Genomic DNA, 15,510 nt, shown 5'->3' on the forward strand with positions numbered 1-15,510 from the left:
ACTTTTACCTTAAATAAACTATTAGCTATTTTACTTACTTATTAGTCATTTTAAATATACTGAATGGAGTAAGTCAATTACAGAAAACATTCAAATGATACCCCACATGCTATTGGCAACACTTAGGTAAAGATATGTTTGGCCTGCTTTGATCAGAAAAACTAACTGCTTCAAACTATTAGGATTCCATCTCTCCCTGTGTTTCATTCTCATGACAGTTGAGCTGCTGTTTAGAACTACAAAGACTGAAGGTTAGAACTACAACATGGTGGAACTGTCAGTTACTACAGAGGAGGACTGAGCTGGCCTTTAGAACTACTTGTGTTTTGAGCATTATAGAAACGATTTAACACATTCACTGTTACACATGGGATGAGTTTGGCACTTCCAAATGAAGATTAACACTAATTTCAAAATAAAAGCCTTGGCAATTTTTACATCATATATTTGCTCATTTTTGGCTTTATGTGACTGGTTTAACCAAAGCACTCTTACACATTGGATTAGTGTGGGCATTTAATATGAAGCTTACTGCAAATTTCAAAATAAAAGCCTCAAAATGCCCCTCTGGACAGTGCACCGCCGAAAGGCGGTGCAATGATATCATTCTGCATTATCTGTTTATCCGAGGTTAGGGAACTGCTTTGCGCAGCAAGGCAGTTCGTTAGCATTAGCCTTTGACCTAATACTAATAAATTGGACTACAAAAACTCCATAGCTGTAGTACTAACTAACACTAATATGATTCTGCATTATCTGCACAGCAAGGCAGTTCATTAGCATTAGCCTTATAGTTTAAATAAGCTTTTACCTATTTTTCTGTCTTATTAGCCATGTTTAGTATACTTAATGGAGTAAGTAACTTACAGAGAACATTCTAATGATACCCCACATGTTACTGAAAGTATTTATGCTTACATTAGCCTTTTGGCTAACTTGAGCTAATACACTAATTTCAACATACTGAATGGTGCAAGTGCATGTTAGTCAACATGCTTGTGACTCTCCAAGGGCTATTGACTACCATTCAGCTAAGCTTAGCATTGATGCAAATTCTTAGCATCAGAACGCTGGGTCCAAACCGACGGGCACACTTTGGCAGGCCCCAGTTAAATTTCTTCAGGAATTTTCTAGTTCTTAACTTATTCTTCCGTCACCGTTAATGCGGCTCGTACCGCTGCGAGCCCAGCCACAAAAGTGGTATCAAAACGTGCGGCTCGGTCCCGGGAGGGGAGCTATTATTTTTATAAGGAATCGGACTTATGACGGCGACGTAAAAAGCGAACAAAGAGCAAAATTTCCAACTGCCGAAACGCAGAGCATAACTGAAACCAACTGACGCTCCAGTAGAGTGAGAATTGAAGCAGATTTTTGACCCCAAAGCGATTTTGAAATCGCCGTTACGCCCACAAATATCGCCCGATTGGTATCAAGCTCGGTCATGACATTGATACGCGTGCCTGCTCCGGTAAAATGTGTTCGATATTTCTCTAGCATTTACGGTTTTCTGTCAAGGTGCTTCAGAGTGAAATTATGGGACAGGGTAACTGACGCTCTCCCTGATTCACTTCCATGTATTTCTGAAAAGTTTCTGCACAATTTTTTGTCTCATCACTGCAATTACTGTGAATGAGGTAAAAATATGAATTGCGGTACTATCGGAGAAGACAAATAGCCCTCTTATACACTTCAAACGGTTTTTGAATATGTATTACGGTTCCTGAACGGCAAAGGTTTGTTCGGAGTGCTTTTTCCATATTAATTGGCTGGGTGTCTCACAAAGATAGAATTTTTTTCCCCCCTTTCTGTTTCACACACATATGACAGTAAGCAGCTGATCCATTACCATAGCAACGGAACACATGGGGCCAGAGCAGCTGATTTATGGGAGGACACTCTGGAATGAGCTGGCCTTTATAACTACTTGTGTTTTGGGCATTTTATAACAGATTTTAACAAACCATTGTTACACACAGGATTATGTGTAATTTTTAAATAAAGCTTAATGGAAATTTCCCAATAAAAGCCCCAATATTTCTGTCAGGTCAGCAAAAATCTCTGCCTATATTATCTTTTCCTCTCAGGTTATGGCACTGGCTTGCGCAGCAAGCCAGTGCAATGGCATTAACCTTTGACCTAATGATATTAAATAGGACTATCAGAACACCATATCTGTAGTTCTAACTAACACTCAGTTAAAACAGAGCTTCCATTTAGAACTACTGGCTGTTTAGGCCAGTAAATAAGGAATTTAACCCAAACACTGTTAGGCATTGGATTAGTGTGAGCATTTAATATGAAGCTTATGTTTATTTTTCAAAATAAAAGCCTTCATATTGCCCTCAGGTTAATGCATCGCCGTAAGGCGATGCAATAATATTAGAATGCTTTATATTCTTCTCTCAGGTTAGGGATCTGCCTTGCGCAGCAAGGCAGATCATTAAGATAAGACTTTTACCTTAAATAAACTATTAGCTATTTTACTTACTTATTAGTCATTTTAAATATACTGAATTGAGTAAGTCAATTACAGAAAACATTCTAATGATACCCCACATGCTATTGGCAACACTTAGGTAAAGATATGTTTGGCCTGCTTTGATCAGAAAAAGTAACTGCTTAAAACTATTAGGATTCCATCTCTCCCTGTATTTCATTCTCATGACAGTTGAGCTGCTCTTTAGAACTACAAAGACTGAAGGTTAGAACTACAACATGGTGAAACTGTCAGTTACTACAGAGGAGGACTGAGCTGGCCTTTAGAACTACTTGTGTTTTGAGCATTATAGAAACGATTTAACACATTCACTGTTACACATTGGATTAGTGTGGGCATTTAATATGAAGCTTACTGCAAATTTCAAAATAAAAGCCTCAAAATGCCCCTTTGGACAGTGCACCGCCAAAGGCGGTGCAATGATATAATTCTGCATTATCTGGTTCTCTCAGGTTAGGGAGCTGCCTTGCGCAGCAAGGCAGTTCATTAGCATTAGCCATTTAGCTTAAATAAGCTATTACCTATTTTTCTTACTTATCTGCCATGTTTAGTATTCTGAAGGAATTAAGTAAATTACAGAGAACATTCTAATAATATCCCACATGCTACTGAGAGCATTCACGCTAACATTAGCATTTTTGATCCTTTTTGGCTAATACACTTACTTTATCATACTGAATGGTGCATGTCCAGTTTACTTAACATTCTTGTGATTCTATTGATTACATTGCAGCTTTCTTTAGCATTGATGCAAATTCTTAGCATCAGAACGCTGGGTCCAAACCGACGGGCACACTTTGGCAGGCCCCAGTTAAATTTCTTCAGGAATTTTCTAGTTTTACACTGATATACACACTTTGGTTTTGTCTTTTCTTTTCTTTTCCAGTTTTCTTTGCATATACATGAATACAGTTATTTCAATCATTGTTTCTGGAATTGATCAAACTTGAGTTAAATGCCAAGGCAATATTTCATGTGCAGTTTTTATTTCAATATACAGCATAGAAGAAGAGCCAAGAATACATAAAATGACTTCCTTGTTCTGACAGCTAATGTTACATCTCATTTTAAGTGCATCCACTTAATTATCTTAGAGATTAATTTAAGTTTTGTCAACATATTTTCAACAAACTCCAGTCACTTTGTGTATCAGTTAATAGAAAACTCAGAGGGATTAGTTGTGTTGCAGACGCCACCAAGCAGCAAAAGTTGTCCCAAACGTTCCCACACAGCTCCTCCTCCTTCGGTCCGCTGATGCAGAATTGATTAGATTGCTGAAGACGTCATTTCCTGAGCAGAATATGTATCCAGCGGACCAAAACCACGTCTGCCCACGAACACCTGAAATCCTCAAATACTTAACTCCTCCTTTAAAAATGCTAAAAACGGCCTATTTTAAACATTCAAACACCAGATATACCTTTACATGCATTATGGTAGAGCTGCCACTAGAAATTAATTTAGTGATTATTTTGACCGGCAATCTAATAAAACAATTTGGCACATTCTTCAAATATTTCATTTAACCACTTAAGCTTATTTTATACAATGTCAGAAATACGTTGTAAAATGCAAATAACCTTTAATAAAATATCATTATCTAAATGGAATAATGTAGCATTACTTAATACTTAACTCTGACATATGTGTTTTAAGTCAATTCAGTACTGCTTTTCTGTATCGGATCAGTATGGGCTGATAATAAACCTCTGATATCTGTATCAGAAGTAAAAGAAAAAAGAGGATCAAAATATGCATAGTTAGGATTAGTGGAGGGCCTGTAATGCTGTGGGCTGTTATGACTGAGTGAACACAGAAATAATTCGCCAGTCACAAAAAGTGCAGAGGTTGCAGAATGTTGGTGCGTGTTGCAGCTGATCTCTGCAGCGCTGCTGTGAGTTTGTGTTTCCTGCGTTTCAGGCTCTGTTCGCCATCCGCCGGGTGCTGCTGGCCCAACACACGGCGTTCCCAGTGTCAGGCGCCGATCTATACGAGGAACTATTGAGCTCCACCGCCATCCTCTCCACTGGAAATCCCAGGTAAAGTCAATTCTCCACACACTGCTTCATCTGTCAGGGCCTGGGAGATTTAACAGGGAGCTCAACACCATCACAGGGGCTTACAGGAAGGCTTATCTCCAGTATCAACACTCCAAAGGAAACATTTGTAAGGTTTGTGATCCTGTTCAAGAAGTTTTATCAGTCCCATCATATTGAATCCTTTGATTAGTTTCATTAAGCATGGATTTTTTTTTTCTGTTGTAAAACTGAAAATTAACTTTCTGGCTCGTAACTTTTAAAATTTGGCTGCTCTGCCAAATTAAGTTGTGCTGCTCCGATGAGACGCTTTAATAACACTTTCATTTACTGCTGCCCGGTTTTACAGACCAGTCATCAATTGTGTTTGGAGATTCACCAATTAGAGATTTTGTCTTTTTTTCACAGTTAAATGCAGTTTTCTCTGCTTTCTGGATAAACTAATAATTATTCCATCTTAACAAAATGCTCTCTATAAATGAAACCTGTGATATCTCTCTAAAACAGAACAAGGTTACAGTGCTGCCAAACTCTGCTTCTCTAGAAAAGTAGTAACAGAATAACTGTCCAGGTCATATAACCATATATATTTATTTGGAATGCATGTGTCCATATAAATAAACCCAACAATACAGCATTCTAGTATGGTTTATTATTTCCTATTTTAGAAGTCTGCAGTGTTTTTAATGTGTCTTATTCTGCTTTTAATGTTTTTATTTCATTATTTATACAGCACATAAAATGGAGTAGATTGGACTAACCTTTTTTCACATCAAAAAACACAGAATTGTTCCATGAAATATCTTTTTTTATACTTTCACATGTAGCAGAAGCATGAACTGCAGTAGATCCATTTGAAATAACGGTGTTCTCATATTTTTTTATTACTGTAGGCTGCTGAGTCTATGAATAGGGAAGGGAAGCTTAAGCCTTGGCTTCAGCCTATTCCTTTTTTCGTAAGTTATCGGTTTATAAAATAGTATTTTGTCTTCTTTTGTCCAGATGCTACTGAAGACTCAAAAATATAAATATCACTGAGATGTTTAATCGTTCTTATTGCAACTATAGAGAAGCAATGAGCAGCTTTTCAACGGTCAATGATTAGATATTTTAGGAGTAGAGGTGAGTAGTTGTGGTTACGTAGGTTTTTTTTTTTTTAAACATATATGATTACAGAGGTGGCATTTTAAACTATTATTAGCATTCTTTATTAGAGGTTAGCATAGTTAACATGGGTAGCATGTCCTGTCGTTACCCATAGTTAGCATGGGTAGCATGTCCTGTCGTTACCCGTAGTTAGCATGGGTAGCATGTCCTGTCGTTACCCATAGTTAGCATGGGTAGCATGTCCTGTCGTTACCCGTAGTTAGCATGGGTAGCATGTCCTGTCGTTATCCGTAGTTAGCATGGGTAGCATGTCCTGTCGTTATCCGTAGTTAGCATGGGTAGCATGTCCTGTCGTTATCCGTAGTTAGCATGGGTAGCATGTCCTGTCGTTATCCGTAGTTAGCATGGGTAGCATGTCCTGTCGTTATCCGTAGTTAGCATGGGTAGCATGTCCTGTCGTTACCCATAGTTAGCATGGGTAGCATGTCTTGTCGTTTTCCATAGTTAGCATGGGTAGCATGTCCTGTTGTTACCCATAGTTAGCCTGGGTAGCATGTCCTGTCGTTACCCATAGTTAGCATGGGTAGCATGTCCTGTCGTTATCCGTAGTTAGCATGGGTAGCATGTCCTGTCGTTACCCGTAGTTAGCATGGGTAGCATGTCCTGTCGTTACCCATAGTTAGCATGGGTAGCATGTCTTGTCGTTTTTCATAGTTAGCATGGGTAGCATGTCCTGTCGTTATCCATAGTTAGCATGGGTAGCATGTCTTGTCGTTTTCCATAGTTAGCATGGGTAGCATGTCCTGTCGTTACCCATAGTTAGCATGGGTAGCATGTCCTGTCGTTATCCGTAGTTAGCATGGGTAGCATGTCCTGTCATTATCCGTAGTTAGCATGGGTAGCATGTCCTGTCGTTATCCGTAGTTAGCATGGGTAGCAGGTCCTGTCATTACCCATAGTTAGCATGGGTAGCATGTCTTGTCGTTTTCCATAGTTAGCATGGGTAGCATGTCCTGTCGTTACCCATAGTTAGCATGGGTAGCATGTCCTGTCGTTACCCATAGTTAGCATGGGTAGCATGTCCTGTCGTTACCCATAGTTAGCCTGGGTAGCATGTCCTGTCGTTACCCATAGTTAGCATGGGTAGCATGTCCTGTCGTTATCCGTAGTTAGCATGGGTAGCATGTCCTGTCGTTACCCGTAGTTAGCATGGGTAGCATGTCTTGTCGTTTTTCATAGTTAGCATGGGTAGCATGTCCTGTCGTTATAGTTAGCATGGGTAGCATGTCTTGTCGTTTTCCATAGTTAGCATGGGTAGCATGTCCTGTCGTTACCCGTAGTTAGCATGGGTAGCATGTCCTGTCGTTACCCATAGTTAGCATGGGTAGCATGTCTTGACGTTTTTCATAGTTAGCATGGGTAGCATGTCCTGTCGTTATCCATAGTTAGCATGGGTAGCATGTCTTGTCGTTTTCCATAGTTAGCATGGGTAGCATGTCCTGTCGTTACCCATAGTTAGCATGGGTAGCATGTCCTGTCGTTATCCGTAGTTAGCATGGGTAGCATGTCCTGTCATTATCCGTAGTTAGCATGGGTAGCATGTCCTGTCGTTATCCGTAGTTAGCATGGGTAGCAGGTCCTGTCATTACCCATAGTTAGCATGGGTAGCATGTCGTGTCGCCATAGTTAGCATGGGTAGCATGTCCTGTCGTTACCCATAGTTAGCATGGGTAGCATGTCCTGTCGTTACCCATAGTTAGCATGGGTAGCATGTCCTGTCGTTACCCATAGTTAGCCTGGGTAGCATGTCCTGTCGTACCCATAGTTAGCATGGGTAGCATGTCCTGTCGTTATCCGTAGTTAGCATGGGTAGCATGTCCTGTCGTTACCCGTAGTTAGCATGGGTAGCATGTCTTGTCGTTTTACATAGTTAGCATGGGTAGCATGTCCTGTCGTTATAGTTAGCATGGGTAGCATGTCTTGTCGTTTTCCATAGTTAGCATGGGTAGCATGTCCTGTCGTTACCCGTAGTTAGCATGGGTAGCATGTCCTGTCGTTACCCATAGTTAGCATGGGTAGCATGTCTTGTCGTTTTTCATAGTTAGCATGGGTAGCATGTCCTGTCGTTATCCATAGTTAGCATGGGTAGCATGTCTTGTCGTTATCCATAGTTAGCATGGGTAGCATGTCCTGTCGTACCCATAGTTAGCCTGGGTAGCATGTCCTGTCGTTATCCGTAGTTAGCATGGGTAGCATGTCCTGTCATTATCCGTAGTTAGCATGGGTAGCATGTCCTGTCGTTATCCGTAGTTAGCATGGGTAGCAGGTCCTGTCATTACCCATAGTTAGCATGGGTAGCATGTCTTGTCGTTTTCCATAGTTAGCATGGGTAGCATGTCCTGTCGTTACCCATAGTTAGCATGGGTAGCATGTCCTGTCGTTACCCATAGTTAGCATGGGTAGCATGTCCTGTCGTTAACCGTAGATAGCTTGGGTAGCATGTCCTGTCGTTATATAGTTAGCATGGGTAGCATGTCCTGTCGTTATCCGTAGTTAGCATGGGTAGCATGTCCTGTCGTTACCCGTAGTTAGCATGGGTAGCATGTCTTGTCGTTTTTCATAGTTAGCATGGGTAGCATGTCCTGTCGTTATAGTTAGCATGGGTAGCATGTCTTGTCGTTTTCCATAGTTAGCATGGGTAGCATGTCCTGTCGTTACCCGTAGTTAGCATGGGTAGCATGTCCTGTCGTTACCCATAGTTAGCATGGGTAGCATGTCTTGTCGTTTTTCATAGTTAGCATGGGTAGCATGTCCTGTCGTTATCCATAGTTAGCATGGGTAGCATGTCATGTCGTTTTCCATAGTTAGCATGGGTAGCATGTCCTGTCGTTACCCATAGTTAGCATGGGTAGCATGTCCTGTCGTTATCCGTAGTTAGCATGGGTAGCATGTCCTGTCATTATCCGTAGTTAGCATGGGTAGCATGTCCTGTCGTTATCCGTAGTTAGCATGGGTAGCAGGTCCTGTCATTACCCATAGTTAGCATGGGTAGCATGTCTTGTCGTTTTCCATAGTTAGCATGGGTAGCATGTCCTGTCGTTACCCATAGTTAGCATGGGTAGCATGTCCTGTCGTTACCCATAGTTAGCATGGGTAGCATGTCCTGTCGTTACCCATAGTTAGCATGGGTAGCATGTCCTGTCGTTACCCATAGTTAGCATGGGTAGCATGTCCTGTCGTTATCCGTAGTTAGCATGGGTAGCATGTCCTGTCGTTACCCGTAGTTAGCATGGGTAGCATGTCCTGTCGTTATCCGTAGTTAGCATGGGTAGCATGTCCTGTCGTTATCCGTAGTTAGCATGGGTAGCATGTCCTGTCGTTACCCATAGTTAGCATGGGTAGCATGTCTTGTCGTTTTCCATAGTTAGCATGGGTAGCATGTCCTGTTGTTACCCATAGTTAGCCTGGGTAGCATGTCCTGTCGTTACCCATAGTTAGCATGGGTAGCATGTCCTGTCGTTACCCGTAGTTAGCATGGGTAGCATGTCCTGTCGTTACCCATAGTTAGCATGGGTAGCATGTCCTGTCGTTACCCATAGTTAGCATGGGTAGCATGTCCTGTCGTTACCCATAGTTAGCATGGGTAGCATGTCCTGTCGTTATCCGTAGTTAGCATGGGTAGCATGTCCTGTCGTTATCCGTAGTTAGCATGGGTAGCATGTCCTGTCGTTATCCGTAGTTAGCATGGGTAGCATGTCCTGTCGTTATCCGTAGTTAGCATGGGTAGCATGTCCTGTCGTTATAGTTAGCATGGGTAGCATGTCTTGTCGTTTTCCATAGTTAGCATGGGTAGCATGTCCTGTTGTTACCCATAGTTAGCCTGGGTAGCATGTCCTGTCGTTACCCATAGTTAGCATGGGTAGCATGTCCTGTCGTTATCCGTAGTTAGCATGGGTAGCATGTCCTGTCGTTATCCGTAGTTAGCATGGGTAGCTCTACCAGCTGTAAACGTCAGTCAGTTGTGCCGTCCCTGTAGAGTTCATGGACTCCAAAAGTAAGGCTATGCTATATCATTATGTACAATATATCATTGCAATGCCTAAAATTCCAGTTTTGGTATGACTTGCCTTGGCAACCATTGCCCACCTCCATCTATTACCCATTTCACTCTGAGTTGGGATTTTAGTATTGCAACACCCAAGTAGACATTGTTCGTAGCGCCTGTTATGAAGATCATTTTAACCTCTACTTTCCATAAATGAACATTTTAAATTGTTTTAATTTAAAGTCGCAGGCGTTACATATGACATTGATTTTAGGCTCACTCGTATATAAATAAATAAACATGTTTAAAACAAGCTTGCTTTGTGTGGATGCGAGGAGCGGCCATATTGGAGCTTGAGTTCTCGCACTTCCCAAGTGGGGACTTTTCAGGAACTCCCTCCACAGAGGAGTGAAGTAGCCCATAGGTATGAAAGCACACATGCAGAGAACTAAGGGGTGTGCAGAATGAGCTGGAGGTCAAGGGTCAACCAAAACCTAAATGTGTTTCAACAATGTGTTAAAATCACATTGCCCTCTCTATATATATACATATATATTGTCCTTTGCATGAGAACTGTAACAAGTTCAAGGTGTCTTGGTAGTCTCTCTTCTAGTCTCCGACAACAGAAAAAAAGTTGTCATGTTTTCTTAAATAAAGTCACAAGAGGGTCTGAAAAGTTGCTAAGTAAAGATAAAGTTGACGTGGCGTCAACAGTGCTTGTCTCACTCTGACCACAGAGCCCAGTTAACCTCTGCTCATCCCCACATTTGTTAGTGAGATTTTCTTTCATTTGTGTGGGGTAACTCATAATTTAGTAAAGACTGAAGCTGTGCAGTTTGTTTGTGTTCTCTTCGGGTTAGGTTAGAGTAAAATAACTGTAGAAAAAAAATACCAGAACCTTTTCATTTTTGTTCTGATGCATAAAACCCTCAAATGGTAGTAGTCTGACTGTTTTTAGCCTGGAGCAGATCAAGACACATTCTATACTTTTAAATGAATTGCTTTTGACCTTGAAAAATAGTCGTTCTCGTGGGTGTTTTCTTTATTGTTGACATTCAGTTGGAGGTCTTCACTATCAGATTAACTGAAGTGAAATTCCTGTTTTTAGTTTTGAGCTTTTTACTGACGCCAGCAGAGAATGTGAGTTCTGTTCAGCCGCTGCAGTTAGACATTTAGAAATACAGCCGAGTGGAAAGTGCTGCAGAAGTGGCCAGAGGGCTCACAGCCCCGAACCGAAGGAACAATTTGGCAGCTGAAACTGTCGTCTTGTCCTGTCGCTCCATTTGGCTCGTGTGGCCGTCCTTAAGTGGCTTCAGATGTATCGGCTGCATTAACTCTGCTCTCTTCTTGACCACCTCCCACTGAAAAACACAACAAACACTGCAGAGGAGAACATTAAAACATTTAATCAGCGGCACATCGCACAATCAAAACTTAATGACTTGGAAGAAAGCAGAGATGCTGTCGGTGAGGCATTGTTGCTGTTCTGGGAATGGCAGGTTTGATGTCTGCAGCTGCTTTGTGATCCTGTTGTCTGTATGGTGAAGCGTGGAAGGGTAAATATTCATCTTTGAAGGGGGGGAAAAAAAAACCACAATATTGTCTTGACAAATGTGTGAATTGTTCCAGCAAGGCATAATTTATAGAATGGGACCCTTACTACAGTCAGATTCAGCATAATTAATGACCACAGGTGTTTCCTCCTCTCTCAGTGGCTCTTTTTAAGTGGTTTTTATGAATTAGAGAGTTGGAGCAGTGATATCAAGCTAAATCATACATGTTGGTGAAGCTGCTGTGTTGCAGTGTGCCTTGGATGCCCTCTAGTGGTGAGTAGCTGAACAGACAGACAGTGATCAGGTTTGGAGGTTCAGGCTCAGGGCTCCTTTAACCTTCCTAAATGGTTCTCAATAAATGACCCTCAAAGTTCCTGTAATATGTTTTTTTTAGATCTCTTTTCTTGTCATAAGGTTAGAAAATGTGTGGTTTTTAGGGCTGCAACTAATGATTATTTTAGTAATAAACTGCATGACTGAAACCTCGTGAAAACCGACGTTGATCAAGGCAACTTAAGTTCAGATGAAGGAAGTGGAGCTGCTTGGAACCAGAGTAGATTTAGGTCAACTAGATTTCACAATGATTTCTCAGTAATAATCGGGACAATGATGCAGGAATAAAATGTGCAAAACATTGTGGAAATATCGAACTAAGAGATAAGACTCTACTAATGTGTAAATGGTGTAATATTTGTCCATTGTAGACTGAAATCGTCCTGTAAGCGGATCCGACCCCTCCCCTTCACAACACACTTAAATCTGAACTCTTACATGAATTTTCCTCCAATCAAACACCAGGATGAACCCTTTCATGTCCAAGTGTTCAGAGCGCGCTGACGCGTTCGGCCCCAGGGTTTTCTCCTTTTTAATCTGTGACTTTTCAAGGGCAATCACTTTCATCTCGCCGAGTCCTTATGGGAAAACGATTTGATGTTCCATCAACGGCGCAGTCGTCGCCACAATACTGTCACAACAGGCAGCAGTAATGCAAATAAGTCTGTCCACACAGATTTTCTTCTTTTGACAATCTCACAGAGACGTTGGAGGAACTGAGTGCTTCACATTCAAGTTGGAGGACCTTGGCTTTGTAAATTCATGTGGATTCCTGTCACATTTCTCACCACAAGTAAGAAGAAAGGAAGTAAAGAGCTGCGGTCTGCACATAAACTACAACAAATCCAAACACTGTAGTCACAGAGAATCGGAACGATCAAGTGATAATTGAAGAACCGCTTTTATTTCTCTTGTTTTAAATTAAAACACAAAAAAACTGACAAGGAACTTATTTATATCTTGCAAGTGTTTTGTCATTTGACAAGAGAATAATACAATCCTAAGTAAAGTACAGTGACCCACAGAGAAGCTGTGAGACAAAACCTGCTTGAGTTTGCATTTATTCAGGTTTATGAAACATCTGTCAGTATTCATGTTTCTATCAGGTCCAACCCAACATGCAACAAACCACCAAGACGGACCACTCTACTCTGATCACTCTTATCAATTCTCAGACTTCTCATTAAAAAGTTGTGACATTGTTTTAAATGATCCATACTGTTGTTTTTCTAAAAAGGAGACCTTTTGGAGAAGGTCAGGTATGTGGAAAAATTGTATAGAAAAATCAATGCTGAAGCTATAGCTCACATTTGCTGTTTCTATTGTTTTTAGAAAAGTTTCAGAGCTTAAGAATTTTATTTGTGCATTAAAAAAGATAGCCTTTCAATGTATGGACTTATTTATATCTTGCAAGTTGTTTTAATGTTTCTGAAGCCCAGGACAGTGACAGATTACATTTACGTAGATCATCTTGACGAGATGTTTCTTTAGTTATGCAGCATCTTGAGGATGCTTTCACATCTGATAATGTGTTGGACTCAGTTTGATTGGGGACCAAAGTTGTAGCGTTCCATTTTCACAAGATCCAAATGAACCAAACTCTTTGAAAAACCTGTTCACCTCCTCACCTGACCAAGAACCACTGAAGGAAATGACACAAAAACCTCGGAAAAGACACGACCACAACTTTCTTCTTCATAAACTGTACTCAAAAATAGCAGTTGTAGAATTTCTCTTTTGTCTTTGGTAAAAGCCATTTCTCCCTCTAGTGCCACACCAGTGCTCTTGATTTGGTTGTATTTACCCAGAATGCCCTGCGGTGTAGTCCACTTCCTGCTTTCGGAGCGGTCTGCCGTCATGCATTGGGACCGCACCAGATTTCATTTCCACCAAACCAAAACCCAGGTTTGTAGCTGGACCAGAGTCCACTGCTTTAATCCACATTCACACCTTTTCAAATGTGCTGGACGTTCTAGACAAACTACGATTGCATCCTTAATTAAGAGCAGACCTGCACCATGTAGGACATATGAAAAGGATTCAGCTTCATCCAGCTGCATTGTCTGTCTTCAGTTCACCTGAAATCTTCATTGGAAATGTTCACCAACTTGTTCAGAAGCTTCACTCTTGCCAAGAGACGGAGATTATTCCTGTTTTCGTCTCCATTTCATCCTCTCAGAGACAAACTCTTGACGTTCCTTCAACGCTGTCACGCCTCGCTTCCTAATCCCAGTCCAACGTCTTTTTGCTTCCCCTCGTTGTTCTTGTTCAGCTTCATATTTAGTTTCCATCTCGCAGTATTCAGTCGCTGCGTCTCGCCGCCCACAGTTGAAGGAGCCCCTTTCACTTTCTGACAGGACAAGATGAAGAATTAGGAGCCAGTCATAGTGAGAGCTCCTTTAAGGGAATTGTAAATGTCACAGAAATAGTTGGATTTGGTTTGGCACACTGACGATTTATACCAAACATCTTTTTAAGTGATGCAGCAAAATGATGCTTACAGTGAGTGCTTCTTTCACACGTCCCGTTTGAGTGGATTAGTTAGTTTTATACGTGATCAAAAAGCAAAAGGGTTTTAAAATGTTCTCAGCTTGGAGGGTAGGGTTAGTTCCTAAAGTATTTTTTTTCTAAGATTATGCATGGCCTTATCAATTTTAGATCTGTTGCTATGAGTGAAAGAAAAACTAGCAGCAGAAAAAATGTCTACTTGAGTCAGACTGTATGTTCTTTTAATTAAACTCAACCAGAGTCTGTTGCTCATAAACAAACTTTTAAGTGGCGATAAAGAATCAGCAACAGCAGAACAATATTTAGCTTTTAGTGTTTTAGATTCTGTTATTGTACAGTAAGTCTTCCACGCAGGTATTAAACATTTGGGCAATATGACTTAAAAATGATATTTTTATTTTGTTTTCATACCAGAGTCAATTTTAATAAATTGTTGTTTTTTTTCTTGCTTTTTTTTCCAAAATAAAAATGGCAAAGGACAGAAAATATTTTCAGAAAGTCTTTTTTTATTTCAATGGTCAATTCTGGGAGTTGTGTGGCACTGAGAAATTCTGCCATAACAATATAGTCATAATATTAACAGAATAAAGACAATCTGACCAGAAGAATGTCTTAAAATTACAAGTGAAACGTAGCTTTAATGAAAAGAACTTATTATTATTATCAACTAACTGATAATAACTTGATGTTGATGCGTTCAGACAGACATAACAAATTCAGGTTTTTAACAGTTTCTCAGTGTAGTCCATCTTTGAAAACGTTAAAAAACCCTTTCTGCTTGATTCACATCAATACGGCGCAGAGCTGATCTGGTCATTCATAATAACCAATTAATTGTTGAAGCTAAAACTGCCACTTGAGGAATTTTGGGTATTTCCATATTTACAAACAAAGTTGTTTATTATTGTTATTATTATTATTATTATTATTATTATTATTATTATTATTATTATTATTATTATTATTATTATTATTATTATTATTATTATTATTATTATTTATTTTTAGTCCTAAATGCAAAATGTACATATTTTTGTGAAGTTTTGGCTTAACTAATTTCTGAGGGTGTTGTTCTTTCAGTAATTGATCTTTTTCTTGAGCTTGTATACTTAACGATGTCTAAATTAATAGACGATTATTTCAATAATCAATAAATCAGATTAATCGTTTCACCCCTAGTTAGAATCTGCATGTTTACCCACCCAGAGTATTTAGTGTGGTTTAATCTGAAGCTAATAGTTTATTCCCCCGCCTGCCAGTTGTGAGTAATGAGTTGTACCTGGTTTCTTGCAGCTTAGATAAACTGCTGGACTCAGGCTTGTATACGGGCGAGATAACGGAGCTGACAGGAGGTCCAGGAAGCGGCAAATCTCAGGTGAGCATTTCCTCGACCTCCTCCAGCAGCGCAGATCATTCCGGCCTCACAAACTT

General features: G+C 40.3%; 1 protein-coding gene across 2 annotated transcripts in view; it reads left to right on the forward strand.

The window, feature by feature from the left end:
- Positions 1-15,510, forward strand: part of rad51d (RAD51 paralog D) — a 29,823-nt gene that overhangs the window by 6,987 nt on the left and 7,326 nt on the right. For both annotated transcript variants that reach the window (XM_044140991.1, XM_044140990.1), the window contains exons 3-4: positions 4,418-4,536; positions 15,373-15,454. In XM_044140991.1, coding sequence (XP_043996926.1) covers positions 4,418-4,536; positions 15,373-15,454 — 201 coding nt within the window. The remainder of the gene's footprint in view (positions 1-4,417; positions 4,537-15,372; positions 15,455-15,510) is intronic.

The sequence above is a fragment of the Gambusia affinis genome, linkage group LG15 (assembly GCF_019740435.1).
Source record: "Gambusia affinis linkage group LG15, SWU_Gaff_1.0, whole genome shotgun sequence".
Taxonomy (NCBI): domain Eukaryota; kingdom Metazoa; phylum Chordata; class Actinopteri; order Cyprinodontiformes; family Poeciliidae; genus Gambusia; species Gambusia affinis.